The sequence below is a fragment of the Candida tropicalis genome, assembly GCF_000006335.3.
Source record: "Candida tropicalis MYA-3404 genomic scaffold supercont3.4, whole genome shotgun sequence".
NCBI lineage: Eukaryota > Fungi > Ascomycota > Pichiomycetes > Serinales > Debaryomycetaceae > Candida > Candida tropicalis.
Genome location: NW_003020056.1, coordinates 1,627,216 through 1,654,078, shown reverse-complemented (window position 1 = coordinate 1,654,078; position 26,863 = coordinate 1,627,216). Strand labels below are relative to the sequence as shown.

The following is a 26,863-nucleotide window of genomic DNA, read 5'->3' as shown; positions in this document are numbered from 1 at the left end:
GGAAAGTCCAGAAAGAGTACTGCCATGTCATTTCTCTGCTGCTCCCTTTTAGGTCCAGTGTGTGGTCCTATCTTTGGTGGTTTGCTTGCTGATCATGCTCCAACCTGGAGATGGGTCTATTGGACATTTTTAATTGTCGCTGGTGTTTGCTATGCCGTTTTTATTCTCATTGTCCCAGAAACTCACCATGGTACATTGTTGAAAAAGAGAGCCAAGAAGTTGAGAAAGGACACCGGTGACTCCAGATACAGATCCTTCAACGAATTACAAGTTAGAAAATTCAGCGAAGTTGCCAAAACTTCTCTCTTGAGACCATTCCTTTTGTTAAGTGAATTGATTGTTGCTTTGGTCACCATTTACATGGCCATTTGTTACGGTTTGCTTTATATGTTTTTCTTTGCCTACCCAGTCATCTATCAAGAAGGTAAAGGTTGGTCTGCCTCCTTAACCGGTGTTATGTTTATTCCAATTGGTGTTGGTGTCATCATTGCCACTATTGCTGCTCCATACTTCAACAAGGATTACAACAGAAGAGCTCAAAAATACAGAGACAGAGGTGAACTTCCACCTGCAGAATTGAGATTGATCCCAATGATGGTTTCCTGTTGGTTTGTCCCTGCTGGTCTTTTCGCCTTTGCCTGGTCTTCATACCCAAGTGTCTCATGGGCCGGTCCATGTTTCTCTGGCTTAGCTGCCGGATTTGGATTTTGCTGTTTGTACAACCCAGCCAATAACTACATTGTCGACTCCTACCAACATTACGCTGCTTCTGCTTTGGCAGCAAAAACATTTGTCAGATCCATTTGGGGTGCCTGTGTTCCATTGTTCACCATTCAAATGTATCACAGATTAGGTTACGAATGGGCCAGTTCCTTAATGGCCTTCATCTCCTTAGCTTGCTGTGCCATCCCATACTTGTTTTACATTTACGGGGCAAGAATTAGAAAATTCTCTAGATATGCATATAAACCAGAAATGGGCGATAAACCAGCTGATATCGAAGACATTGGTCATTGAGAAATAGAATTGTATAGAAAAAAAATATATTTATTAAACGTTAATACCTTTTTACTGATCTGTTTATACGAGATTTTGTATCCTTAGCCGTGGAACACAAAACAAATCCTCAAGTGCGAACGTTGAAAAATTATCCACAAAAAAAAAAAATCTAGCCGTTTTTATTGGAAAATGCATACATCAATGAATCTATACCCATTAGTTTGGGCCGACCTTGCATATAGAGATAAACTATAAATACCCATGTCTAATTCCCCTTTGAAAAAAAAAAAAAAAAATTTCAGTCGTCTATACCCAACAAACATGTCTGATAATACTACCTTAGATAACATTAGTGTGGATTCCGAAAAAGTTGTTGATTTTGGTGATGCCATCCCACAACAACACAATAATCCTATTACAAATATAATATCTCGTATACACACACATGAATCCGAGCAAAGAGAACTTGAAAAACTTGTCACGAACAACAAAGGTGTGGAAAGAATCATTTCCGAATTAGGTGAAGGTGCTGGGCAATTAGGTCCATTGGAACAAGCTTATGATGTGAAAAAAGTTGAAACCCATGCTGATCCACACACCGATTATAATGCAGATGATCAATGGCAATACCCTATTGATGAAGAAACACAATTAAGATTGGTGGATTGGGTTGATGGCGATAAACAAAACCCCAAAAATTTCAGTAAATCATTCAAATGGATATGTACTGTGTTGTTGGGTCTTATCTGTTTTGTTGTTGCCTTGGGTTCGGCCATTGTTACTGGTGATATGGATGCCCCTGCTGAATACTTTGGTGTTTCCATGGAAGTTATGATCTTGGCTTCTGTTACCATGTTTGTCATTGGTTTTGGTGTTGGTCCTTTGGTGTTTGCTCCTATGTCTGAAGAAGTTGGTAGAAAACCAATCTACGTTATCACATTATTTGTTGCTGTCATTTTTATCATTCCTTGTGGTGCTGCCAAGAACATCGGTACCATGATTATTTGTCGTTTGATTGATGGTATTGCATTCAGTGCACCAATGACTTTGATTGGTGGTTCGTTGGCTGATCTTTGGGAAGGGCCAGAAAGAGGTACCGCCATGGCTGTGTTTTCCGCTGCTCCATTCTTAGGTCCAGTGTGTGGTCCTATCTTTGGTGGTTTGCTTGCTGATCATGCTCCAACCTGGAGATGGATCTACTGGACTTTCTTAATCATTGCTGGTGTTTTCTATGTTATCTTTGTTGCTGTTGTCCCAGAAACCCACCACGGTATTTTATTGAAAAAGAGAGCCAAGAAGTTGAGAAAAATCACCGGTGATCCAAGATACAGATCCTTCAACGAATTGCAAGTTAGAAAATTCAGTGAAGTTGCCAAAACTTCTCTCTTGAGACCATTCCTTTTGTTAAGTGAATTAATTGTGTTTTTGATTACTTTGTACATGTCTGTTTTGTACGGTTTGCTTTACATGTTCTTCTTTGCCTACCCAATAGTATACCAAGAAGGTAAAGGTTGGTCTGCTTCCATGACTGGGGTTATGTTTATTCCAATTGGTGTTGGTGTCATTTGTTCATCATTAGCCGCTCCATTGTTCAACACAGATTACAACAAGAGAGCTCAGAAATACAGAGACAGAGGTGAACTTCCACCTGCAGAATTAAGATTAATCCCAATGATGATTGGATGCTGGTTTGTCCCTGCTGGTCTTTTTGCCTTTGCCTGGTCCTCCTACGCACACATCTCATGGGCCGGTCCATGTTTCTCTGGTTTCGGGGTTGGTTTCGGTTTCCTTTTATTGTACAACCCAGCCAATAACTACATTGTCGACTCCTACCAACATTACGCTGCTTCTGCTTTGGCAGCAAAAACATTTGTCAGATCCATTTGGGGTGCTTGTGTTCCATTATTCACTATTCAAATGTACCACAGATTAGGTTACGAATGGGCTACATCTTTGATGGCATTTATCTCATTAGCATGCTGTGCCATCCCATATTTGTTCTTCATTTACGGTGCAAGAATCAGATCATTCTCTAAATATGCCTACTCTCCAAACATGGAATCCAAAAGACCTCAATAATTACTATATATCTAATACACATCTATAACATTGCATTTAATTTTTCGTTAGATTTCTCTACAACAACATCAGATGATTTATACTCTTTACCAAGCTTGTAGACTTTTTGCACATAGCCTTGTTTGTCCAATACGACAAAATCAGCATCACAGCCAATATTCAAGAATCCACGTTCGCTTTGAACACCAATGGACATGGCAGCATTATTGGTGACGGTTTTAATAGCTTGTGGTAATGAGATATGCGACCATTGAATCAAGTTACGCACACATTGTGGTAATGTAGTGGCAGCACCAGCTAAAGTATCAGTATTCTCCAAATATAATCGGTCTCCGGTTTTAACAATAACTTGCGAATCCCATTTGTAATGACCATCTGGTAATCCAATCAAATGCATGGCATCGGTAACCAAGACACATTTATTAGGGTTGGATCTGTAGGCAAAGTTAGCCATCGATGGATCAACATGTACACCATCACAAATTAAACCAAAGTATGGAGTCTTGGCTTCACCAACAGCTGGAGAATTGATCAACCCAACAACACCGGCATCACGATGGTGTGGCTGTGGCATGGCATTGTACAAGTGAGTAATCATAGTGGCACCCTTTTCAATAGCTTGAACACCTGTTTCATATTCAGCCATGGTATGACCAATGGAAAATACACAGTTCTTATCAGTGATACTTGGAATTAAATCCAAAACACCTTCAATCTCTGGAGCAGCAGTGACAATACAAACATTCTCCATCAAGTTATCAGCACCCCCATATACATGTAACAATTTTTCTTCTCCATCTTTAGCATCGACAAAAGTTTCTACTGGATGACACCCTTTCTTTTTCAAATTGATAAATGGACCTTCCAAATGTGCACCCAAAGAATCAGTCTGGCCATCCAATCTAGATCTCTTATAAAATGGCAACACTTTTTCGTAAACCTCTGGGAAATTCGAAGTCACAGTAGGACAAGTAGCAGTGACACCAGTGGACAAGTATTTTGTCATGGCATCTTTGTAGAATCTCCTAAACTCAGTGATATCCTCTTCAGTAGATTCACTATTAAGATTGGAGAAATTCAACCCATAGATCCCATTATTTTGGATATCAATAAAACCTGGAGCTAAGATCTGACCTTTCAAATCAATGATTTCCTTAACCAAATCAGGGTTCGATGGTGGATGGGATATTTTCTTTGTTTTATTATTTATGTATAAATCTGTGTATTCGTATAACTGGCCATTATCAATTAAATGGCAATTAGTGAATCTAGTATAAGACATTGTTGTTTAGTGGTTGTCTAAAAAAGAAAAAATTTTAAACTCCACAAACGGGGAATTATAAGGACACATGGTGGAGTTTATATATCATTGATGCTATCTTCCAAGTGTGCCGACCACATGGATCATTAGGTCATCTGATAGATGAAAAAGAAAAAAAAAGAAACGGTTAGTTAATCTGTGCGGGTGTTACATTCTCCCACCCTGAAAAAATTGTAACGTTGTTGTAACTTTCATTGTTGCATTTTTTTTTTTTCTAGTTTTACTTTCTCTTTATCGCAACCATGACACTTTAGCTATACAGCCAATCTATAAAAACCACACTATTTTTCCGAATTGTAATGATGATGAAAAAAATAGATCTTGTACCATCAAATTCAATTAACCATGAGACAAGCTACTTTTTCCAGCCCAGAAGATGCTTCTGAATATTTAGCCAACTACATTATCCACAAGATCAATACTTCAACATCCAGTCCATTTGTTCTTGGTTTACCAACCGGTTCTTCTCCAGAAGGGATTTATGCTAGATTGATCAAAGCCAACAAAGAAGGTAGAGTTAGTTTCAAAAACGTTGTTACTTTCAACATGGATGAATACTTGGGGTTGGCTCCATCTGATTTACAATCATACCACTACTTTATGTATGACAAGTTCTTTAACCACGTTGATATTCCTCGTGAAAACATCAACATCTTGAATGGATTGGCCACTGACATTGAAAAAGAATGTGCTGAATATGAAGCTAAGATTAAGAAATATGGTAGAATCAATTTATTTTTGGGTGGCTTGGGTCCAGAAGGTCACTTGGCTTTCAATGAGGCTGGTTCTACTAGAGATTCCAAAACTAGAAAAGTTGACTTGGTTTCAAGTACTATTAAAGCCAACAGTAGATTCTTTGATAATGATGAATCTAAAGTTCCAAGACATGCTTTGAGTGTTGGTATTTCTACCGTGTTGGATAATTCTGACGAAGTTGCCATTATTGTTTTGGGAAGCAACAAAGAATTTGCCTTGGATAAAACCATCAATGGTAAGGCTAATGATCCAAAATTCCCATCTAGTTATTTACAAGATCACTCCAACGTGTTGATTGTTTGTGACAACGCCGCTGCTGGCTTGAAATCTAAATTATAGATGTATAGGTAATATAGAAGTGTTTTAAAAGAAAAAAAAAAACAAGACAAAGTAGACTATGAGAGAGGATTGTTATACTGGTGTTACTCACATTGTGTGTATTACACACATCACGGGTCACGTTACTCCTTCCACCACTACTTCTCTACAATTAATTGTACAGGAAACAAGTCTATATTCTACTATAATCTACTTACTATAATAAGCAGCGCCAATAGCAGCACCAATGATTGAACTATTGTCAATCAACTTTAAATCAATCTTCACCCCCAACTTTTTAGACACGTCATTATTGTTAACGTGATTTATAATCAAACTTCTGTAATCATTAAAGTAGTTCAAAACAGACCCAACATAACCAATTGTAACGTCTCCTTGTAATTTATCGTCACTGTATTGTGCCAACAACTTGAAGAATGCAATAATGGTATTGGCAACAATAAATGCAGCCCTTTTAATAATACAATCAATAACTTGTTTCAAAGTAATAATGTCATTTATCGACACAGATGTCCAGCTGTATGTATCGCATAATTTTTCGTTAATCTTGTCATAATCGTCAGTCTCGTGAATAAAACACATCACCTCTCCACTGAAACCATCATAATCTTCAGTTAAAATCTTTTCCAAACCAGAAACATTTTGGAAAATTTCGCCAGCCTCAATCAAATCAACCAACACCAATCTTGTCAACTCAGGCAAGTATCTGCCACTGGTCATCAACTCGTGTGGCTGGAAAAGCGTCTTTGTAATTGGATCCGCTTCCATAAATGTTTTGAAATGAAGGTTATCTTGTTTGAATCTAGCATCAACAATACCATCATACTTGGTGGCAAATGTGGCACACAAGTTTTGTCCAAATAACGAAGCCTCACAATTGAACAATGTGGAGTTTCCTAAAAATTTATCTGGGTGAAGATCATCTGAACTATTCAAGGAACAGCACAAATTAAGACCGGTTCCCAAAACCATAGCCAACTTCATGTGATCGTCAATAAAACAACCTGCAGAATAAACAGCTAATGAATCATTCAAAATCGAACGCACATCCATGATCATTCCATGTTCTTCCTTCATAACCTTTTCCAATACCATCTTTAAATCCTGGTCATAAATATCTTCACCAATAGTGTACCCCTTGGAAACATGGCGGATTTTACCACTGTTGTAACTAGTGGTTTCCAATGGGAACGACCAGGTAATACCGGTATTGATCACAGCTTTAGTATCAAGAACTTTCTGGGATAACAACACCTCGCTGATCTTTGATCCAATAAACTTGAAGAACCCATAGTCAATCTTCTTGAAATCGTTGGCAATAATCCATTTCTTTTCCATAACCACAGAAACTCTTTCTTCTCTTGACTTGATACCAGTAGGTTCATCAATATCAACAACAGCCACTCTCAAAGTGGATCCACCCAAATCAATAACCAAATACTGACCACATTCTTCTCCATTTGGAGAAATAATATAATTAGGCAACATGGTGATCTCAGAATTGTCCACTAACGCCGCCTTGAAATCTTCACACACTTGTTCGGAGTATACATTCAAGTTGTCTTCTGTCAAAGCTTCAGTAAACATTTGGGTCACACTCGACAATACACTTGGTTCCATCGACGCGTCACTGGACTGGGAAGAGACATCATTAACTTCCATCAAGGCAGAGAATTTAGGGGTATCTGCTGGAGTAGCAGTTTCAATAGTAGTTTTAATCATTTGCTTGAGGAAAGGAATAAGTCAGAAAGAAACAAAAACAAAAAGATAACGGGAAAACAATAAAAGTATTTTTATATAGATATATATTTATATATCTAAAAAGTAATCCCTCTTTAATTTATCTCCTTTTCTTTCATATGTTGATTTGTGATTGACCGTTGGTTACTTTGTTGCGTGGAACAATTTTTTTTTCTGTATTTACGTTACATCAGAAATTTTTCTTTTTGTTCTCCAGAATTTTTTTTTTTCCGAAACATTACTACAGTGCTACAATGAGGGTTTTCATTATGTGTTATATATATTTTTTTTTAATTTTTGTGCATAGCTACATGTATGTTACATATCGTCCAATTCAATGTTATCCAGATATTCTTCTGCGGGCGCCAGTGGGTTTTTTCCGGCAATCTTACCCAAATTACGTCCTTGGGTTTCATGATCATCAATTAAGATTTCTCTTAATTTTTCCTTCCCCATTGCAACAGTTTCGTCAAAAGTTCGTTGGGCAACAACTATTGCTGGTTTCAACAAATTTAACTTGTACAAGATATAGACACTGGCACCAAGCAACAATGCCAATGAAAACAATAATGGGTTTCTGATTATTGCCATAAACTCGTTCCACCCAAGGAAAACTATAACCAAGTAGATATAATAAGGGATCTGGGTGATGTGTTGCACAATAGATCGCTTGGTTTCAATATACTTGGCATCGACCTCTTTTTTAAATTTCGCCAAAACCTCCAGTTTCTCTTGTTCAGTAACAATCTCCGCAAAACAGTGTTCATCGTCATCTTCATCATCGCTGTCTTCATCAGCAACACCCAAATATTTTTCTCTCAACTTGTGGTCAAAAATATCAATTTCCGGAACAATCTCAGACCCGTCACTCAACTTGGCAATGGTTAAAATTGGCAACACCTTCAATGCGTGTTGTTTGGATTCAGTGAAGGTCTTTTCTAAATCGGCTTCATTCAAGTACAATTTTGGCAATCCATTCTCGTCATATCTAAAAACATCATCAAATCTATCCTGTAACAATACCAATAACTTTTCCTTGGAAATCAATTTATGCATAGACTCATAGAACAGAGTCCATGATTTAAACTGAAACCTATCGAGTGCTTGCTTGTTTTGCTCATCAGTAGTTCCCAAACCAAAATCACCATCATATTTGGTCAACACCTCTTGAGACAACAGGTTAAACTGTTGAAGTACAGTGTCCCAAGTATTTTCGTTCGGATCCCCCAACTCGAATTGAATAGATTTAGACAAGCTATTCGTCAACTTTTTGACGGCCCTGTTGACAATGGAATTCAATTCAATAACCTGTTGTTTAGACACAATATCAGCAATATCTTTACTCAAGGCAGTGGTGACTTCATTCGAAGAGAGATCACCTTGTAATGAAATCAAACCGAGAGTAGTAACAATCAGCGCAATTAACCCGGTAGACAATTCTTTAACACTCGCAGCAAAATTCTTACCCTTTAAAGCAACCACATCACTGTGGAATTTCTTCAACATAGTAGAGCTCAACTCTTTGGCATAGAAATCAAACACTTCCTTAAACTTCTCGTTAACCAAAGAAATCAATTTGACTCTCTTTTGTTCGTAAACCGACTTGTTGTATTTCGAAGCAGAAATATCATAATCTTCAAGGGTGTCATTACGCAAGTCGCTGAATAATGCACCTATTTGTTCATAATCAGGCTCAGCTTGTGGTTCCCCAAACAATTGTTCAAACTTCTTTAAAAACTCTTGAAAGACATTTTCGACAATTTCGTCACACTTAAACTGGGCAACAAGAATCTGTTGTGTTGGCAAGTCCAAATCCTTGTTGGTTTCTATTTGTTCCCAACAGTTGCCAGCATACATGACCCATCCATCAATTGGAACTTGATGGTGGTACTCTGGTTTGAACAATTCATCACCAACAACCAATCGGTCACCAAGTTTATTAATACCTTCAGAAAACTCTTTTGGTTGAAGAACTTTATGATTGAGTGCATGGAAATCAACATCAAAGAAATCAGCAAACTGCAAGTGTTCCAATTCTGCAGGCTTGGCAAGGCTGGCCCACATGTTTATCAAATCTTGAGTAAATGTTTTAGCCAAACTTTCAACTGGGGTCACACCAACATAATCCCTGATAACAATCAATAACAAAACCTTGTGATCATCATGCTTTTCCAATTTACTCTTACCAAACAATGACAAGTTGACTTCAAAAACCGTCTTCAACAATCCCATGTTTGCCCCCTGGTATAAACCAACTTGGGTTTCCCAAATATTGATAATCAAAATTTCAGATGTAGACAAGGCAAACAACGCAGCTTTACGTTCAAAATCCTGGTCTTCACCTCTTTCTCTACCATCAGTACCTTCTACATCCATAACAAGGATGTTGGATTTGCTACTGGTGTGACCTGATGTGGTAGACACAACGGGCGAAAATGCTAACCAAATACCTTTTGTTGTTTGTTGTCGATTCAGTTCATCCATAACGTCAAAATTTGTATTGAACAATTTATTCAACAAGGTAGACTTACCAGTTGATTGGGATCCAAAAACTGAAATGATGTGGTAGTTGTTTCCTACATCCGCAGGTGCGGTTTTATTGATATATTCAAGAACACTCTGGTTGAATCGCTTTTCCTCGTTTATAATCTGGATAGCATCTTGTAATTGACGTTGATCCACTGGCACAAATGAAGATGAAGAAGAAGTATGAGATAATTCCCCTTCAGATAATTCCGAACTCATGATTGATTCAAAAAAAAGTGGAGTACTTTCAAGAGGAAAAAAAAAAAAGAGTAAAAGAAAAAGAGAACAAATCATCAATGATAGTTATTTTTCGTCTTGTATTTTATTTTTTTTTTTTTCTGTTTGGTTTCTCGTGTTAGGCTTGTGCTATTATAGTGTAAATTCCACATGCACCCACTCCCCTTTTATTTATAATTTTTGGGTTAATTCGGGTATGACTTCGTTCAAATCACCAACTAATCCGATATCAGCCACATTAAATATAGGAGCATCTCCGTCTTTGTTAATAGCCACAATGGTCTTGGAATCTTTCATACCGGCCAAATGTTGAATGGCACCAGAAATACCAACAGCAATATATAAATCTGGGGCAACAATTTTACCAGTTTGTCCCACTTGTAAAGAGTTGTCACAGAAACCCGAGTCAACAGCAGCTCTAGAAGCACCAATAGCAGCATTCAACTTGGAAGCTAATGGATCAATCAATTGGTCAAATGTTTCTTTATTCTTTAAACCACGACCACCAGCAACTACTCTTGTAGCCAGACCCAATTCTGGTCTTTCAGATTTGACAAGTTGTTCCGATACAAACTCAGTACGGTTACCGGATTCAACAGATTTGGATACTTGTTCAATTGGAGCACTAGAACCACCAACTTCTGCTGGTGGGAAAGCTGAAGCTCTTACAGATGCAAGAATGATACTATCCTTGGACTTAACAGTAGCCAATGCATTACCAGCATAGATTGGACGAACAAAAGTGGCTGAGTCAATGACTTTGGTGATTTCAGAAATTGGTTGCACATCTAACAATCCACCCAATCTTGGAAGAACTGATTTACCAACTGAAGAACCAGCAGTCAAAAAATGTGTAAATTTACCATCTTGAATTATCTCTTTGAGCAATGGGGAAATTTCTTCTGCTAAGTAATGATCAAATTTGGCATCTTTGGCAACCAAAACCTTGGATACACCTTCAGTCTTGGAAACAGCATCAGCAATAACATCGCCGTTGCTGCCAAATACAATAGCAGTGACTGGCTCACCAATTTGAGTTGCAGCAGTGATAGTGGATAATGAAGATGGGTTCACTCCATTATTAGCACCTTCTATTAACGCAAGGGTATCTAATCTGATTCTACTGGAGGAGAATAATCTCTTTGCAATATATGATGCCATTGGTTGTATAGTCCTAGTGGTGAATGTAATCAAAGAATTAATGAAAACGACCCGAAAAAAAGAAAAAAAAAATTACCAAGAATCAAAAATGGAAAAGCGAAAAATTGTATCTGATTCGTCATTCCGCACTACCAACTGCCGGTCCGGAACTCTTTTGCAAAAACTGAATGTGTGTTCTATTTTTCTTTGACAATTTAATTCATCAGTGATACAACCTAAATTGCTTTTATATATCATGTCATTGGTTGTTCTTATATTGTTTCAAAAAAAAAAGTCGACTTTATTATATTCTCTTTATTGATCATTTCTTGATTATGCCAACTTTAAGAGCAAAAACAAAAAATCATCCATGTGGCTCTCCACTTCCAGGAAAAAAAAAAGAAATCATATAAATCATTGTCACATTTTCTCTATCAGTCAGATATTACCTATTCACTAACAATACTCAAAAATGAAGAGAACACCGAGGTCAGTTAATGATTCTTCTGAGAGATCACGAATCACAAGTCCATCTCCCAGTGTTCGTCATATATCACAGAAAAGAGTTCACAACGAACGACTGTCCTTACTCAAAGATAACAATCATTTTAATTATTTATTAGATTCCCAACCTACAGATATAGAGTCCATCATATACCAAAAACCTACTCAATCAGAATATGTACCTACTTTAACGCAAACTCTAGCAAACTTAGAATGGTCTGACATTCTACCTTATTATATTCCCTGCTTATCATGGATCGATCAATACAATTTGAAATTTTTCATTGGTGATTTGATCGGAGGGTTGACATTAGTGTTTTTCCAACTCCCACTTTCTTTATCGTATGCCACAAGTTTAGCTCATGTCCCTGTAACTTCAGGTTTATACTCATTAGGGATTTCCCCATTGATCTATCTTGTGTTTGGAAGTGTGCCACAGATGATTGTGGGACCAGAAGCACCCATTTCTTTGATTGTAGGTCAAGCTATTGAGCCATTGCTCCATCATGACCACAAAAAGGAATTAGACCCGCTAGAATATGTTGTAGCCATAACGTTTGTTAGTGGTGCCACGTTGTTGGGATTCGGGTTGGCGAGATTTGGGTTTTTAGATAACGTGTTGAGCGCGTCTTTGTTGAAAGGATTTATTGCTGGTGTTGGTATTGTGATGATTATAACATCACTGATAATTATTTTAGGTCTAGAAGCGTTGATGAAGAGGATCTCTGATGATCCCAATGAAATGGATATTCACTCTCCATTCGACAAAGTAAGATTTCTTGCACATTATATTGGTGAATACAACTCGTTGAGCACAAAAATAGGTCTCACTGGATTTGCAATTATCATGGCAGTTCGATTATTCAAAAAATATTCCGCTAGGAGAAAGGGTTTCTTTAATAGGTATGCTGTTCTCATTCCTGAAATTTTACTTGTAGTTGCCGGATCAACCATACTTTGCCAGTACTACAGATGGGATTTGCAAGGCATATCTGTTATTGGAAAAGTCAAAAACAACGGCGAGTTCAAGTTGTATAATCCGATATCATTCAGTCTGTGGCATTTAGTCAAGAAGCTTTGTACGTCAGGTTTGATGTGCGCCATGTTGGGATTTTTTGAATCTACCACGGCATCAAAGTCTTTGGGTTCGAGTTATGACCTTCCTATATCGTCAAATCGTGAACTTGTTGCATTGGGTAGTATTAACATCATTGGGTCCATTTTTGGGGCATTGCCTGCATTTGGAGGCTACGGTAGATCAAAGGTAAACGCTATTTCTGCTAAAACCACCATGCTGGGGGCCATTATGGGAGTTTGCACCCTATTGACAGTCCAGTTTTTGTTGAAGTATTTGTATTTTGTTCCCCAGTGTATGTTGAGTGTGGTTGCTGCGGCTATTGGGATCCTGTTAATTGAAGAAGCTCCATATGAGTTATATTTCCACTGGAGAACTAGAGGGTTCAACGAGTTGATTACTTTTGGTGTAACTGTTTTCACCACATTGTTTTTTTCGATGGAGGGTGGTATAGCCGTTGGGATTGTATATCTGCTTATTCGAGTGATTAAAAACTCCACCTTATCACGAATCCAAATTTTAGGCAGGTACCCGAATACTAACAGGTTTGTTGATGCGGATATTCCAACGTACCAGAGCCAAGAGAAAATTGGGTCCCATCTTAACTTGTTTGATGACGCCCAATTGATGCTGTTAAATACGTCTGTTCTCGAGGAAGTTGAAGGGTGTTTAATCGTAAAAATCCCTGAACCACTTACATTTACCAATTGCAGTGACTTGACAGCAAGATTGAAGCGAGTTGAGTTGTATGGTTCTACAAAGGCACACCCTGCTCTGAAGAGAAGTAGGGATAGCTCCATGACTAATTATGTGATTTTTGATCTCAAAGGAATGTCATCTATTGACTCCACCGCAGTCAAGATCTTAAAAGATTTAATCAAATCATATAGTTCTAGAGGTATCAGAACACTTTTTGTTAGATTAAACCAGGATTCCAAATTAAGGAAACGATTTGAAGATGCGGGTATTGTGGATTTGTTGGTGGACAATCTAACAGCTTTAAAGTATTTTGAGATGCAAGAACTTGCTGAGCAAAATAATGCTTCTGTAGCCACACCCGAAATGGAAGCTATTCTTGGATGTTATTCATTAGTTGAAGGTGTGACACATCCATATTTCAACCATATAAGTGATGCATTGAAGGTAATTGATTGCTATGAAATCAACTACGACAATCTTTCTATAGAATGTATAGACGCGTAGTCTCTGTATGTTTGTCGCGGGCAAAGAAAAAAAAAAGTTACAGTAATAAAATAAATTTAGAATTTTTTTTTTTTTTTTTTCGTCGTTTCAAGACTTTTTATTTACTTTCTTTCTTCAACGTGGAATCATCACAATGGCTGAACAGGAATCAACAGAACCACTTTCCATCAAGGAAGAATATCAATTATGGAGAAAGAATTGCAGATATATGTATGAGTTTGTCAGTGAGACAGCATTGACATGGCCATCACTTACAATCCAATGGCTTCCTAACCACACTGTATGCAACGGACTTATTGACGCTAGTCTTCTATTAGGTACTCATACTTCTGGCCAGGATACAAACTATTTAAAAGTAGCATCAACTGAGTTACTGGCTGATGGTAAAGTCAAAGCCAATTCTAAGATTAAAATTATCGAGAAACTTGAGAATGAGGCAGAAATATGTCGTGCAAGATATATGCCTCAGGATCCAAATATTGTTGCCACTATTAATGGGTTAGGACAAGTGGATTTGTACAATGTGAAAACAGAAGAGAAATATTCCCATTTTGCTCCACATACAGAAAATGGGTATGGTATTTCGTGGAACCCAAAACAACAAGGACTTTTGCTCACTGGTGCTGATGATCATTGGGTTTGTGTCTCCGATACCAATAAAGACAATGCTACTTTGTTTAAAAGTGATGTTCAGAAAGACATAGTCAATGATGTCAAGTGGCACCAATTTGATGGAAATTTGTTTGCTTCTGTGTCAGAGGACAAACACCTTTATTTATTCGATATTAGAGAAAAGAAGGAAATTGCAACTTACCATGCTGAATCGTCTGGGGGTATCAATTCATTAGCATTCTCCCCTTTTGCCCATAATCTTATTGCTATTGGTAACACAAATTCAAATATCAATTTGTTGGATATGAGAAAACTCGGACCCACTTCTGGATTGTTACATACAATGATGGGCCATTCAGAGGGCATAACATGTATGGAATTTTCTCCCCACAACGATGGAATACTTGCCTCGGGATCACAAGATAGAAGAGTTATCATTTGGGATTTATTCAAGGTTGGAGAAGAGCAACAACAAGAAGATGCTGAGGACGGCTGTCCTGAATTGTTTATGATGCATGCTGGTCATACTGCTGGTGTCAGTGACTTAAGTTGGTGTCCATACAAAGATTGGACTATTGGTTCTGTAGCTGATGACAACATTGTCCATCTTTGGGAAATCAGTGGTCAATTGATTTCAAACGAAGAGACCGATGTTGATGTAACTGTATTAGAATAAATGAATATAAAATCGTGTGATCACAAAACTCGCAAAAAGAATTCTATTCTTTTTGGTAAAAAGTACACGGAATAAAATAAATGACCGAAATTATAAAGTGAAGAAGAAAAAAAAAAAGGAACAATTGAACCTCGTTTTTTTTTTTTTCTTTTTCTTTTTTGTTCACCAAAATTATGTCTGACTTCCCTCCAAACTTATCGATCAGGCCGTTGACTATTGAAGACCTTGACCAATGTGTTGAATTAGAGAATAAGGGATTTTCTACAGATGAAAGGTGTACTCCTGAAAAGTTCAAGTACAGATTGACAGTCGCCCCAGAATTGTGTTCAGGTTTGTTTGTCAGAGAATATGAGTACAAATACAACGCCATCAACTTACCTGATGTAGCAGACAGACTTGAAAAGGAACACTCTAAAAATGGGGACAAAGACGACAGTGAAGATGATGATGAATTACCAATCAAATCATCTGTGGTTAAAGAAACATTGATTGGACACGTTATTGCAACAAAGATTGCTTCTGATAGAATCACCGATGCATCCATGCAATTGCCATCCAAAGATGTTAAAGGATCTGGTCATTTTGACAACTCCAGAAACATTGGTATCCATTCGGTTGTTATTGATCCAGAATGGAGAGGTAAGAATTTGGGTGCATTGTTGTTGCACGACTACATTCAAAAGTTATCTAATCAAGATTTGGGAGATCAAATTGTAATAATCAACAAGAAAGACTTGATTCCATTTTATGAAAAAATAGGGTTCAACAATTTGGGTGAAAGTGAATGTAAATATGCTGGAACTACTTGGTATGATATGGCTATTGATTTAGTTGCAACTGATGACCTTTAGAATGGAGATTATATCCACTCGTTCGTCTGGGTCTACAATTGGGAAAGAGGATAGTGATGTAATTGTATATTATCAAGAAATTATTGGATGGCTTTTAGGTTTGTTGTTTGTGTATATGTATATATATATATGATGTATTAGAAACAATAAATGATTAATTTAAAATATTGTACAATAATAAATAAAAGAAAAAAAAATTGAACGAAGGAAAAAAAAATTCTTCTCAATGACAACTTCAAGCAAGATTAAAAAAATGGCTATACCAAGGGTTGTTAAATCACTATTTGATTCAGTTCCATTGAAGACTTATAAAGACAATGCCCTACCAATTCAAGGAGATGGAATTCATTATTTTGAAGGTGAAAGTTCTGCACAGTTGACATTAGGAGTGTTCAATGTGTTTGAATGCGAAGGGCGTATTATCCCCACAGACCCAATTTCCCTTGCGACAGCATTGATCTTAGCATTTAAAAATAACTTGAAGTTGCCTAGTCAAGAAATTACTACTGCTTCCAGTAGTGGCCTAATGAAGATGTCATTTTATGGATCTCCTAATAAAGTACTTCCGATGTTAATTGAATCTAATGATACCAGGGTCATTAGAAGTTTGGATGAAATAGCCCATAGCATATCATCAAATAACTTAAAAGACGAAGAAACCAAGTTGGTTAATGATTTAATTGATACACTGTTTTATGATTTATGGATATTATGTATAATGACAGAAAAACTACCATTTGATGTCATAGCACAAATATTCGGATTGCAGAGTTCTATTATGAGTCAAGCCGAGTTGATGGATTTCATGGCCGAAGTGCCGTCATGGAATAATTTCACACGTCGTCACCCTAACTTATCTGGGCAATACTTGACAAACTTTTACCATCAAAAATTAAAAGAGTTCGACGGCGACTTGGATTTGATCATTGAATATACGGAACAACACCCCAATGAAATTATTCAATTCAAATTGGCAGGTTATTTTATCATTATTGACCAATTACTAAAATCTACAGAGTTGGGTCAAATAGTCTCCCAGAAGCCATTTGTCAAATCGTGTTATCAATTATTGAACTAGATTCCATACTTGTATATAATTCTCATCTAAGAAAAGCAACTCCGAACTCACTGTTTTAACTTCTAAATTGTGTATAAGTATCCACTCTTGTTGCGCATGCAAAGTTATTGACCATGTTTCTTTCTTCCGTATCGATGATACCAATTCGTACTTTTTTCCATAAAACTCCAACACCTCAGGAAATTTCACCACCGCTTTGCTTTCCTTTGATCTCTCGTACAGAATGATTAAATACTGTGGTAATTTGGTTACTTTATAAGTTCGAATATCTTTCGGACCTTGTGTTGTTGTCTCCCCATCGTATTTCAAGAGCAAATCTTCCAAGTGTAGCTCTTCAATCTTGTCTCCGTGTGAATTGAACAGGCTCAGGGGAACATCGACCGAAAGAATCCAGAAATTTGATTCCGTGGTTTTCCTCTTTGACTCCAAAGTCACAAACTCAACTTTATCGTTACCTTCGTGAGGTACAATGGGCGTAGAAGTAATTTCAATTTTCCCTCGCAAACACTGAAATGGACCGTCAAGCTTATTTAAGATCCAAAGCAAAAACGCTTTAGGTGTTCCTTTCTCTGTCGTGAATTTTCTTTTAGATTCTTCAGATATTGTGGTAATAAACCCTTGTGGTGAAATATGGCTCTTGAATAAATGAGGGGACCAGATTTTTCTAACCAACTCGCCAAACTTTGCATTCAATGAATTACCATTTGGTAATTGTAAATAGTAATCTCGAATAGGTTTTATATGTGCCAATGCTTGCACAACAACATTAGCATAGTCGTTATGTTTAATGTTGTTTAAACCAACATACCCAACACGGTACTTTTCACTATTCAAATCAAACGATATCCTTGGCAATAGATCAATATCTCTTTGGGTATACCTCGGGTTTAAGTACTCTAATATATCTTGAAGCTCGTGTGATTTGGGAATTTCGATATCCTCGGGTAAATTATAAAACTTTTCAGATGTTAAATTAAGGAATTTATGGTGATTCATGGTAATGGCATGATTATAAGCCGGCGATGATTTCGACCGTCCTTGAAAATACTTTCCACAAACCAAACAGCAATATACATTTGTCGAATCCAATGTCACCAGGCAAACTTTTTCAAAATCAAAATCTAATAATTCTCGATGGATTGTATCATTATCATGAGTGATTTTTCTTCGTTTAGAGAATGGGTTTGACATATTTGTTACAATTCACCATTAAAAAAAAAAAAGAGAATCTTTGTATACATTTTTTCTTTTCCGCACTCTATTTTTCATTAAACTACTTCCTCCCCTATTGAATGGCTACAGCATCAATATTTCCTGTAAGCAAAGTACTGATATTATCATCTATCAATTTTTCAGCAGTGTCAGATAAGTGTTTCTTAGGATCTTGTTTACCAACATATCTTGTTTTCAATTGTTCCTCTGTTAATTCCTTTTCTTCTTGAACTCTTTGGTTGTATAACTTGGCAATGTTAACCATCTTTTCGGTATTGTCCAAATTCTCAACTTCTTTATGATTATAATCAACCAACTTCAATCCTGATTGCCAGTTCTTTTTATGTAAATTCAACAACATGTTTGTTTCGTATGCGGTTTTGTGGTAATCAATGTTCAATGAGTAGTAGTGACGGTTCAACCCGTGAATCAATGCCTGAATGGATGGCTTATTTAAATGACCAACATTGGATGTGGTTTGACGTGGTTCTTGGCCCATCATCAAAGTGGTGGCATCAATGGTTCTAAAAGCATCAATTACAACTTTCCCTTTCACCGACTGGATTGGATCTATAACAACAGCGACAGCACGTTTATTCAACTGTTCAAACGATTGTTGGGTATTGACATCAACAGAAGATAACCAACATCCAAAACCTGGATGTGAATGGTACCATCCAACAACCATTTGATCTCTACCGGTTTGTCTGAGCATATCCATCATTTTAGTTTGGAAAACATCGTCCACAGCTTCCACAGAAACACCAGTACCAGATTGAGGCATGGCAAACACATCATGCACATGGATAGTGAAATCGTCCACGAATTCTCCCAACATCAATCCCATAACTTCCATCGGCACACCTGCTCGTCCATGTTTCAACATCTTAAGCAATGCCAAAGACGATATGTAAACAGTTTCGGAATTATCAATTGCTGGTCCATCACTCTGTGGAGGTGCTGCTCCACCTAATCCTCCTCCTTGTCCTAATAATCTTTGTAATCTTTCCATGGTATTTTGTATTTGTTGTTGATAGTTCAAGAGGTGGCAAAGATTAGGAAAAAAAAAAAAAGAAAAATGTTGTGCTGAAAAAAAAGCGAGACAAATCTAGAGCTTTTTATAAATCACGTGTGTTGTGGCACGTGTGACGTATTGATTATTTTTTTTTTTTCTCGCTCGCCAGAAAGGACAGTAAAAAATAATTTAAATACCGTTTTGTGTTAGGCTATGGTCGTTGTATTTTAATGCCATTCCACATTATGGATTGGTTCAGAATGCCTCACAAGAATTTTTTTATTAGTACTTTTTTTTTTTCTTTTCTATGTTTTCCCTCTCATTTTTTGTGGAACCTTATCAACTATTTAAACTTCATTAACTCTCCAATTTTTTTTTTTATTTTTTTTTGTTTTACTCCCTTCGTTATTTTTCCAACTATTGCAAAATGACTGACGGTCCTAAATCACTTGTGGGAAGAAAATATCCTGCAAAGAAACACGCACAGAATGTTTTATCTCATTTGGAGAAGAGAAACTTGACCAAATCAAAAGGTTCTGTGTTTTTCATTAGTGGAGAAGACTTGGTGCTTTACAAGTACTGTGATCAGACCCAACCGTTTAGACAAAATAGATATTTCTACTACTTGAGTGGTTGCAATATTCCTGGCTCTCATGTCTTGTACGATACTGACAAAAACAAGTTGGTTCTTTATTTACCAGATGTGGATAAGGAAGATATCATGTGGTCTGGATTACCATTATCCAAGAAAGATGCCTTGGAAAAATACGACGTTGATGAAGTCAGATACGCTGCTGACATTGAGAATGATTTGAAACAAGTTGGAAAGGCATACACCACTGATATTAATAGTTTCAATGATAAATTTAAAACTTATTTGGTTGAAGGAGATAAGGATTTCTTCTTTGCACTTGATGAATCAAGACTTATCAAGGACGATTATGAAATTGAATTGATGAAACACGCAGCAAAGATCACAGACAATTGTCACTATGCAGTTATGTCTGCCCTCCCTATTGAAACCAAGGAAACACACATCCATGCCGAGTTTATGTATCATGCCTTGAGACAGGGTGCTAAGAACCAGAGTTATGATCCAATTTGTTGCAGTGGTGAGACGTGTTCTACATTGCACTGGGTGAAGAACGATGGCGATATCACACCAGATAAAAGATCAGTACTAATCGATGCTGGTGCTGAATGGGAATGCTATGCCAGTGATGTCACAAGATGTTTTCCAGTTAATGGTGATTGGTCTAAAGAACATTTGGAGATTTACAACTTGGTATTGAAAATGCAAACAGTAGCATATGACTTAATGAAACCAGGTGTTGATTGGGAAGACCTTCATTTGGCAGCACACAAGGTTTTGATTGAAGGGTTCTTGGAATTGGGTATTTTCAAATCAGAATACTCAGTTGATGAATTATTCAAGGCAAAGGCCAGTGCCAGATTTTTCCCTCATGGTTTGGGTCATGTCCTTGGTATGGATACTCACGATGTTGCCGGTAATGCAAACTATTCCGACCCAGATCCTTTGTTGTGTTATTTGAGAATTAGAAGAAAGTTGCAAACTGGAATGGTGGTCACCAATGAACCTGGTTGTTACTTTTCCCCATTCTTGTTGGAAGACGTGTTGAATAACCCAGAAAGTTCCAAATACATTAACAAAGATGTGTTGGATAAGTACTGGTATGTTGGTGGGGTCAGAATCGAGGACGATGCTTTGATTACCCAAGACGGGTATGAAATATTCACTCAAATTACTAAGGATCCAGAAGAAATCAGTAAGATTGTTAAGGCTGGTCTTACAAGAGGTGTCGAAGGGTTCCATAATGTCGTGTAGGTGTAGAGTAATATAAATCGTTTGTTTCTTGTAAACACCCATCAAAATATTGCATCTCATAAACGCAAGTATAACCAGTACAGGTAACCAAAAACGAAGAAAATGCGACCTGCGACTTTCTCTGTCTCCTCGTTCTTCCTTTTGTGTTGCTATTTTTTTTTTTTTTTTCTTTGACTATCCTACCCGCTGTACTTTCTCCCTTAAGCAACAGTAAAGACAGAGAGAGAAAAAAAAAATCGCCCACCTACAAAATCATAGAATCTGGGTTGACGATTTTCAAATTTACTTCTCTTTTACTTTTTTTTTTAATAAAATAGAGAAAACAAATTCCTATAATATATTAACACGAAACAAACATACACAATGGATGAAGATTATGATGTCATTGTTTTAGGTACTGGGTTGACCGAATGTATCTTGTCTGGTGTTTTATCTGTGGAAGGTAAGAAGGTATTGCACATTGATAGACAAGATTTCTATGGTGGTGAATCAGCATCATTAAACCTTTCCCAATTATACAACAAATTCAAACCAAGTGCACAGAAACCAGAATTGAAAGGTAGAGATAGAGACTGGTGTGTTGATCTTATTCCTAAGTTCTTAATGGCAAATGGAGAATTGACCAACATTTTGGTTAGCACGGATGTCACCCGTTACATGGAATTCAAACAAATTGCTGCCAGTTATGTTTACAGAAATGGTAGAATCGCCAAAGTTCCATCCAATGCCAAAGAAGCCTTAGCATCCACCTTGATGGGAATTTTTGAAAAAAGAAGAATGAAGAGATTTTTGGAATTCATTCAAAACTACGACGAAGAAAACGCCTCCACACACCAAGGATTTGACTTGGATAAAAATACCATGAATGAAATCTACACATACTTTGGTTTGGAAAGTGGTACTAAAGATTTCATTGGTCATGCCATGGCATTGTGGTCCACTGATGACTATTTGAATGAAGTTGCTCGTCCTACTTATGAAAGAATTTTGTTGTATGCTTCATCTGTTGCCAAGTATGGTAAGTCCCCATATATTTACCCATTGTATGGTTTAGGTGAATTGCCACAAGGTTTTGCTAGATTATCTGCCATTTATGGTGGTACGTATATGTTGGACACACCAATTGACGAAGTTTTATATGAAGGAGAAGGTGAAAACAAAAAGTTCGCTGGTGTCATCACCAAAGAAGGTAAAGCAAAAGCTCCAATTGTTATTGCAGACCCTACATATTTCCCAGAGTGTGTTAAAAAGACTGGTGCCAAAGTCATCAGAGCCATTTGTATTTTGGACCACCCAGTTCCTGGTGTTGAGTTGGATTCCTTGCAATTGATTATTCCACAAAACCAGGTCGGAAGAAAACATGATATTTATGTAGCAGTTTTATCCGACGTTCACTGTGTAGTGCCAAAGGGTTATTATATGGCTATTGTTTCTACTATAATTGAAACTGATGCACCACACGTTGAATTGGAACCTGCTTTCAAGTTGTTGGGTCCAAGAATTGACACTTTGATGGGTATTGCTGAATTATATGAACCTATTAATGATGGTACCAAGAATGGTATTTACATTTCCAAGACTTATGATGCATCATCCCACTTTGAAAGTACTACTGATGATGTTAAAGACATCTACTTTAGAATTACTGGTAAACCATTGGAATTAAAGAAGAGACCAACTGCTGAGGAAGAAGAAGCTCTTCAAGGTTTATAGATTTTTACACTTTCGTTTACATCCATGATGATAATCAACTTGGTTATTGAATTAGCATTTGTAGAGTAGTATAAAGTCTACATGAAACGTACAAAACTTGAGATTGGATAATAGGGGCTCTTGAAACTTTTATGATCTATTTATCGTACTTTTTTTTTTACTTTTCTCTTTGAAATATGTTTTCCACCCAAAGAGTTTCGAGGGATTTCTGATTCCGAAAGGAACTTTGCTTCAATGTGTTTGCCAATAATTAAAACATCTCGTTCTAAATCAATGGTACAACGGTGTCTTCTCAACATGTCCAACCCAAACAAAATGCCCACCGAAGTGTCAACAACATAGAAGGAACATGGTAACTCGATTTTAGAATCCCCGATTTCAATTGGGGCACTATGGATCTTACCTCCAATATTTTGTGTACCAACACCAACAGCTTGACCTTGAAATCTTTTATCAATCAATCTAGAAAGACCAACTTCTTCAGCAATTGAAGGACTGATGGTAGTCATGGCTGCACCAGAATCAACCATAGCAACACGGTCAACTCCGTTGATTTTCAACTTAATATAAAGCATATTAACACTGGTGAAACTTTCTGGTGAGATTTCCCATGCCAACTTCATATTCTCTTCAATTGCTTCTTGTCTTATCAACTCTAATATACGAGCTTGATTTTCTGGATTATCTGGATCTTGCTGTAAACGTAACATTTCTGCTTGGTTACTTGCAGATTGGTTGTGTTGTTCAGAAACCTGTTCCATCATCAAACTTCTGAATCTAGATCCGTCATTCAACGCGTCATAAAGACTTGGTTGCGTCAATCTTACCTGGTCTCGAGCAGTGGGATCAGCCAAAATTTGTTGTCTAATCATTTCAATTCTTTCGTCGATCGGATTGGATGGTGTTTGTGGAGAGCCAGAAGCATGTTGTTGCTGCTGCTGTTGTTGTTGTCTAGGAAGTTGTTTCTTTGATAATTGTAAAAGATCATTGTCATTAATCTGTAATTCATTTAACGGTTTGTTGTCAGTCAATTCATTGCCATTGAACTTCAACACTTGGTCCGATGGCTCAATTCCTGTTTCGGCTTGCAAGTAAGCTTTGAAATCCTCTAATGTGAGTGATTCTGGTACGTCCACTGAAATGATATCATTATTATCGTCTAAAGAAATTGTAAGTTGCATTTTGGTTGTGATGTTGTTGAATAATTAGGAATCAAAAAAAAAAAGAAAAAATGGTGGCCAAAAGAATAACACAGGGAAAAAAAAAAAAGAATGTCGATATTCTTTAATCTCTGGATATGAATGCCACCACTTTATATATACCCTTTCAAAACTCTCTGGTGGCAAAATTATCAATTACAAATTTTTACTTGCGCCTTTTTATTGTCTGATCAATTATCAATGTAATATTCTATTGTTACAAATTGTATTTATTATAAATGTACTTATTCACTTCCTCTAGGCACTACTATCTACAGCATCTGGAACAATCATAGCAATATGACCACCATTTAATAACATTTTCTTTACTGGTTCGCTTTTACTACCTGAGTTGTCTATTTCAGTTACGTCTTCCAAAACCATGTTGACAAAGTCATCAAACCCAATCAATTTACCATAAAATTCTTTATCACTAGTCATCAACACTCGGACTTTTTGTCCGACGGATTTGTCTATTATTTCTAATGGTAATACAGTCTGTTGGATGGTTTCAGCATTTAAAGCTTCGTCTGACATGGTGGATATCTTGTTAGGTGGGAATAGAAACAAAAAGAACTGGTCTTGCAAAAGAAAAACAAGAAGAAAAAAAAAAAAAAACAGAGTTGATTATACAGAAAAAGAAAAATTGTCAAAAGGTACACTCCCACCTTTTCTTTTCCTTACCATGATATGGGATCCATAGAGAAACTAAACAAATCAGTTGTTAGTCAGATTCGATCGCATGTTATTTTAAATTCGTTTGAACAAGTTGTTGGTGAGTTGCTACAGAATAGTTTGGATGCTGGGGCAAACACCATTTCGATCCGTCTTGATTTAGAATCCCTTAGTATTTACATACAAGATAATGGCAAAGGCATATCGCCTGATGATTTAGAAAGGGTTACGTTGGAGAATTACACGTCCAAGTTCAAGTCTGGTCATAAGCATATTTCAACTTTTGGATATAAAGGTGAAGCATTGAATGCATTGTCGTCGATTTCGAAAGTGTCTATTATTTCCAAAGTAGAGTCATTTAATAGTCCATACAAGTTAACGGTCCAACAAGATAGAGCAGTGGTTCAACCATATGACATAAACGCAACTACAGGATACTTTCAAGCTGAAGATTTGGGTCCACGAGGAACAGTTGTCACGGCAACGAATATTTTCAGTAATATTCCTGTTCGAAAACAACAAATACGAAACTACCCACCGGCTAGATTGATTGATGGTGTAAAACAAGTAATATTTGAGTCACTTATTCGAAATCCTAAAGTTAAACTACAAGTAATGATGGTTAATAAGGCACAGTTCCAGTTAGATGAGGTTCTCTCATTTGATAATAGATGTTGTACATCTTCTTATACAAAGTTGTTGCACCATTTGTTTGGACTCAAGGTTAAGTTCGAGCCGATATGTGCACGGTTCAAAGATATTAAAGTGTCAGGCATTATTGGAACAAAACCAGTCAACTCCAGAAAACACCAATATTTTTTTGTAAATGGTAAACCATTTCCTATTCCAGTGGACGATTTGAACAAAGTGAACAGCTTGTTCACGAGTTTTGGGTTTACCGAAGATGTAAACTGCTCCACTAAGACAACTGGTAAACCGTTTTACAAATATGCTACGTTTTTGATTAAAGTCAGGTGTGCGGAGAAGCGATCTGTTTTTCATGACACTATACATTCAAATACATGGTGTATAATAATGCAAATCGTGGAAAGGGTTATTTCTAAGTATTTAGAAACCCTTGGATTTGAGTCAGGAAACAGAATCAAAGCTCACACACCATCACCGTTTGCTAGCCCAACAAAGAAAAAAGCTGATAAGTTTATATTAGATACCAACTCAAAACTTGGTAATTTAAATGAAGTGGAAATGGCTGGTTTAGTAGGAAGCAATAAATGTATTCAGAATGTCCACCGGTTGCCCACAGCTCCAAAGAAATTGGCTGTCAAGAATGAAGCCAAACGGCCAAATGTGATTTCCAAAAACTGTTTGTGTCACGAGCAAGAGTACACTTTCGAAGAAAGCTTAGAGTTTAGTAAGGAACACTTACAGCCAGGAAACTACAAAATAATCAAACAGTTGGATAAAAAGTTCATATTGGTAACATTAAAGGAGGAATTAATGCGGATTGTTGTACTTGATCAACATGCAACTGATGAGAGAATCAAAGTCGAAGAGTATTTGCAGGAATTTGTTCAACTGTTGCAAAAGAACCCCGGGTTGAGGCTAAAGGCGCCATTAACATTTAGTGTGGCATCTTCTGAAATTGCCTTATTTGAACAGTATATTGCAAATTTCAACACTTTTGGAATAAGCTATGGGATCGAACAGAAAGGTCAAGTGATTGTAACCCACTTGCCGTTGCTACTTCTAAACAAGATATCCCAGGATTCCGAATTTCTCAAAGATGCCCTCTTACAGCATTGTTATGATTTGAACGAACATGTTAAAAGAGCTCATGTGAACCTACATGATTGGTTTGAATGCTCATATCATTTACCGCGGATCATTATCGAGCTTATAAATTCGAAAGCCTGCAGGTCAGCTATTATGTTTGGAGATGAATTAAATCATGATGATATGGAAAGACTTGTTGGAAAACTACGTCACTGTAAATTGCCATTTCAATGTGCTCATGGTAGACCATCGATAGTCCCATTGGCTCGACTTGAATAATCAATACTTTTCATTTATTAAATAACTAATTATAATAATAATACATCTATGCTA

The 26,863-nt window shown here is 36.9% G+C and overlaps 16 protein-coding genes across 16 annotated transcripts; 9 read left to right on the top strand and 7 right to left on the bottom strand. All coding sequences in view use genetic code 12, as the record gives it.

Annotated features, from left to right (window-relative positions):
- Positions 1 to 24: 24 nt before the first annotated feature.
- CTRG_03730 (uncharacterized protein) lies at positions 25 to 1,017 on the top strand (the record flags this gene model as incomplete). Its single annotated transcript, XM_002549387.1, has 1 exon — positions 25 to 1,017. The coding sequence occupies one exon, from the start codon at positions 25 to 27 to the stop codon at positions 1,015 to 1,017; it is 993 nt and encodes a 330-aa protein (XP_002549433.1).
- A 243-nt stretch (positions 1,018 to 1,260) lies between these two features.
- Positions 1,261 to 3,078, top strand: NAG3 (Nag3p; the record flags this gene model as incomplete). The annotated part of the gene is made up of 1 exon (XM_002549386.1): positions 1,261 to 3,078. One exon carries the CDS (start codon positions 1,261 to 1,263, stop codon positions 3,076 to 3,078), a length of 1,818 nt encoding a protein of 605 aa, XP_002549432.1.
- Positions 3,079 to 3,100: 22 nt separating this feature from the next.
- On the bottom strand, positions 3,101 to 4,360 carry DAC1 (Dac1p; the record flags this gene model as incomplete). Its single annotated transcript, XM_002549385.1, has 1 exon — positions 3,101 to 4,360. One exon carries the CDS (start codon positions 4,358 to 4,360, stop codon positions 3,101 to 3,103), a length of 1,260 nt encoding a protein of 419 aa, XP_002549431.1.
- Positions 4,361 to 4,744: 384 nt separating this feature from the next.
- Positions 4,745 to 5,494, top strand: NAG1 (Nag1p; the record flags this gene model as incomplete). The annotated part of the gene is made up of 1 exon (XM_002549384.1): positions 4,745 to 5,494. The coding sequence occupies one exon, from the start codon at positions 4,745 to 4,747 to the stop codon at positions 5,492 to 5,494; it is 750 nt and encodes a 249-aa protein (XP_002549430.1).
- A 189-nt stretch (positions 5,495 to 5,683) lies between these two features.
- Positions 5,684 to 7,216, bottom strand: HXK1 (hexokinase 1; the record flags this gene model as incomplete). The annotated part of the gene is made up of 1 exon (XM_002549383.1): positions 5,684 to 7,216. The coding sequence occupies one exon, from the start codon at positions 7,214 to 7,216 to the stop codon at positions 5,684 to 5,686; it is 1,533 nt and encodes a 510-aa protein (XP_002549429.1).
- A 336-nt stretch (positions 7,217 to 7,552) lies between these two features.
- NAG6 (dynamin-like GTPase) lies at positions 7,553 to 10,054 on the bottom strand (the record flags this gene model as incomplete). Its single annotated transcript, XM_002549382.1, has 1 exon — positions 7,553 to 10,054. The coding sequence occupies one exon, from the start codon at positions 10,052 to 10,054 to the stop codon at positions 7,553 to 7,555; it is 2,502 nt and encodes an 833-aa protein (XP_002549428.1).
- A 114-nt stretch (positions 10,055 to 10,168) lies between these two features.
- Positions 10,169 to 11,158, bottom strand: CTRG_03724 (uncharacterized protein; the record flags this gene model as incomplete). The annotated part of the gene is made up of 1 exon (XM_002549381.1): positions 10,169 to 11,158. One exon carries the CDS (start codon positions 11,156 to 11,158, stop codon positions 10,169 to 10,171), a length of 990 nt encoding a protein of 329 aa, XP_002549427.1.
- A 451-nt stretch (positions 11,159 to 11,609) lies between these two features.
- CTRG_03723 (uncharacterized protein) lies at positions 11,610 to 13,919 on the top strand (the record flags this gene model as incomplete). Its single annotated transcript, XM_002549380.1, has 1 exon — positions 11,610 to 13,919. One exon carries the CDS (start codon positions 11,610 to 11,612, stop codon positions 13,917 to 13,919), a length of 2,310 nt encoding a protein of 769 aa, XP_002549426.1.
- A 133-nt stretch (positions 13,920 to 14,052) lies between these two features.
- On the top strand, positions 14,053 to 15,207 carry HAT2 (Hat2p; the record flags this gene model as incomplete). The annotated part of the gene is made up of 1 exon (XM_002549379.1): positions 14,053 to 15,207. One exon carries the CDS (start codon positions 14,053 to 14,055, stop codon positions 15,205 to 15,207), a length of 1,155 nt encoding a protein of 384 aa, XP_002549425.1.
- A 173-nt stretch (positions 15,208 to 15,380) lies between these two features.
- On the top strand, positions 15,381 to 16,058 carry CTRG_03721 (polyamine acetyltransferase; the record flags this gene model as incomplete). The annotated part of the gene is made up of 1 exon (XM_002549378.1): positions 15,381 to 16,058. The coding sequence occupies one exon, from the start codon at positions 15,381 to 15,383 to the stop codon at positions 16,056 to 16,058; it is 678 nt and encodes a 225-aa protein (XP_002549424.1).
- A 1,066-nt stretch (positions 16,059 to 17,124) lies between these two features.
- CTRG_03720 (mRNA splicing protein) lies at positions 17,125 to 18,327 on the bottom strand (the record flags this gene model as incomplete). Its single annotated transcript, XM_002549377.1, has 1 exon — positions 17,125 to 18,327. The coding sequence occupies one exon, from the start codon at positions 18,325 to 18,327 to the stop codon at positions 17,125 to 17,127; it is 1,203 nt and encodes a 400-aa protein (XP_002549423.1).
- A 94-nt stretch (positions 18,328 to 18,421) lies between these two features.
- CTRG_03719 (proteasome regulatory particle lid subunit) lies at positions 18,422 to 19,360 on the bottom strand (the record flags this gene model as incomplete). The annotated part of the gene is made up of 1 exon (XM_002549376.1): positions 18,422 to 19,360. One exon carries the CDS (start codon positions 19,358 to 19,360, stop codon positions 18,422 to 18,424), a length of 939 nt encoding a protein of 312 aa, XP_002549422.1.
- Positions 19,361 to 19,790: 430 nt separating this feature from the next.
- On the top strand, positions 19,791 to 21,209 carry CTRG_03718 (putative Xaa-Pro dipeptidase; the record flags this gene model as incomplete). The annotated part of the gene is made up of 1 exon (XM_002549375.1): positions 19,791 to 21,209. The coding sequence occupies one exon, from the start codon at positions 19,791 to 19,793 to the stop codon at positions 21,207 to 21,209; it is 1,419 nt and encodes a 472-aa protein (XP_002549421.1).
- A 363-nt stretch (positions 21,210 to 21,572) lies between these two features.
- Positions 21,573 to 22,922, top strand: GDI1 (Gdi1p; the record flags this gene model as incomplete). The annotated part of the gene is made up of 1 exon (XM_002549374.1): positions 21,573 to 22,922. One exon carries the CDS (start codon positions 21,573 to 21,575, stop codon positions 22,920 to 22,922), a length of 1,350 nt encoding a protein of 449 aa, XP_002549420.1.
- Positions 22,923 to 23,062: 140 nt separating this feature from the next.
- On the bottom strand, positions 23,063 to 24,103 carry DDI1 (Ddi1p; the record flags this gene model as incomplete). Its single annotated transcript, XM_002549373.1, has 1 exon — positions 23,063 to 24,103. The coding sequence occupies one exon, from the start codon at positions 24,101 to 24,103 to the stop codon at positions 23,063 to 23,065; it is 1,041 nt and encodes a 346-aa protein (XP_002549419.1).
- A 708-nt stretch (positions 24,104 to 24,811) lies between these two features.
- MLH3 (mismatch repair protein) lies at positions 24,812 to 26,809 on the top strand (the record flags this gene model as incomplete). Its single annotated transcript, XM_002549372.1, has 1 exon — positions 24,812 to 26,809. One exon carries the CDS (start codon positions 24,812 to 24,814, stop codon positions 26,807 to 26,809), a length of 1,998 nt encoding a protein of 665 aa, XP_002549418.1.
- Positions 26,810 to 26,863: the final 54 nt, after the last annotated feature.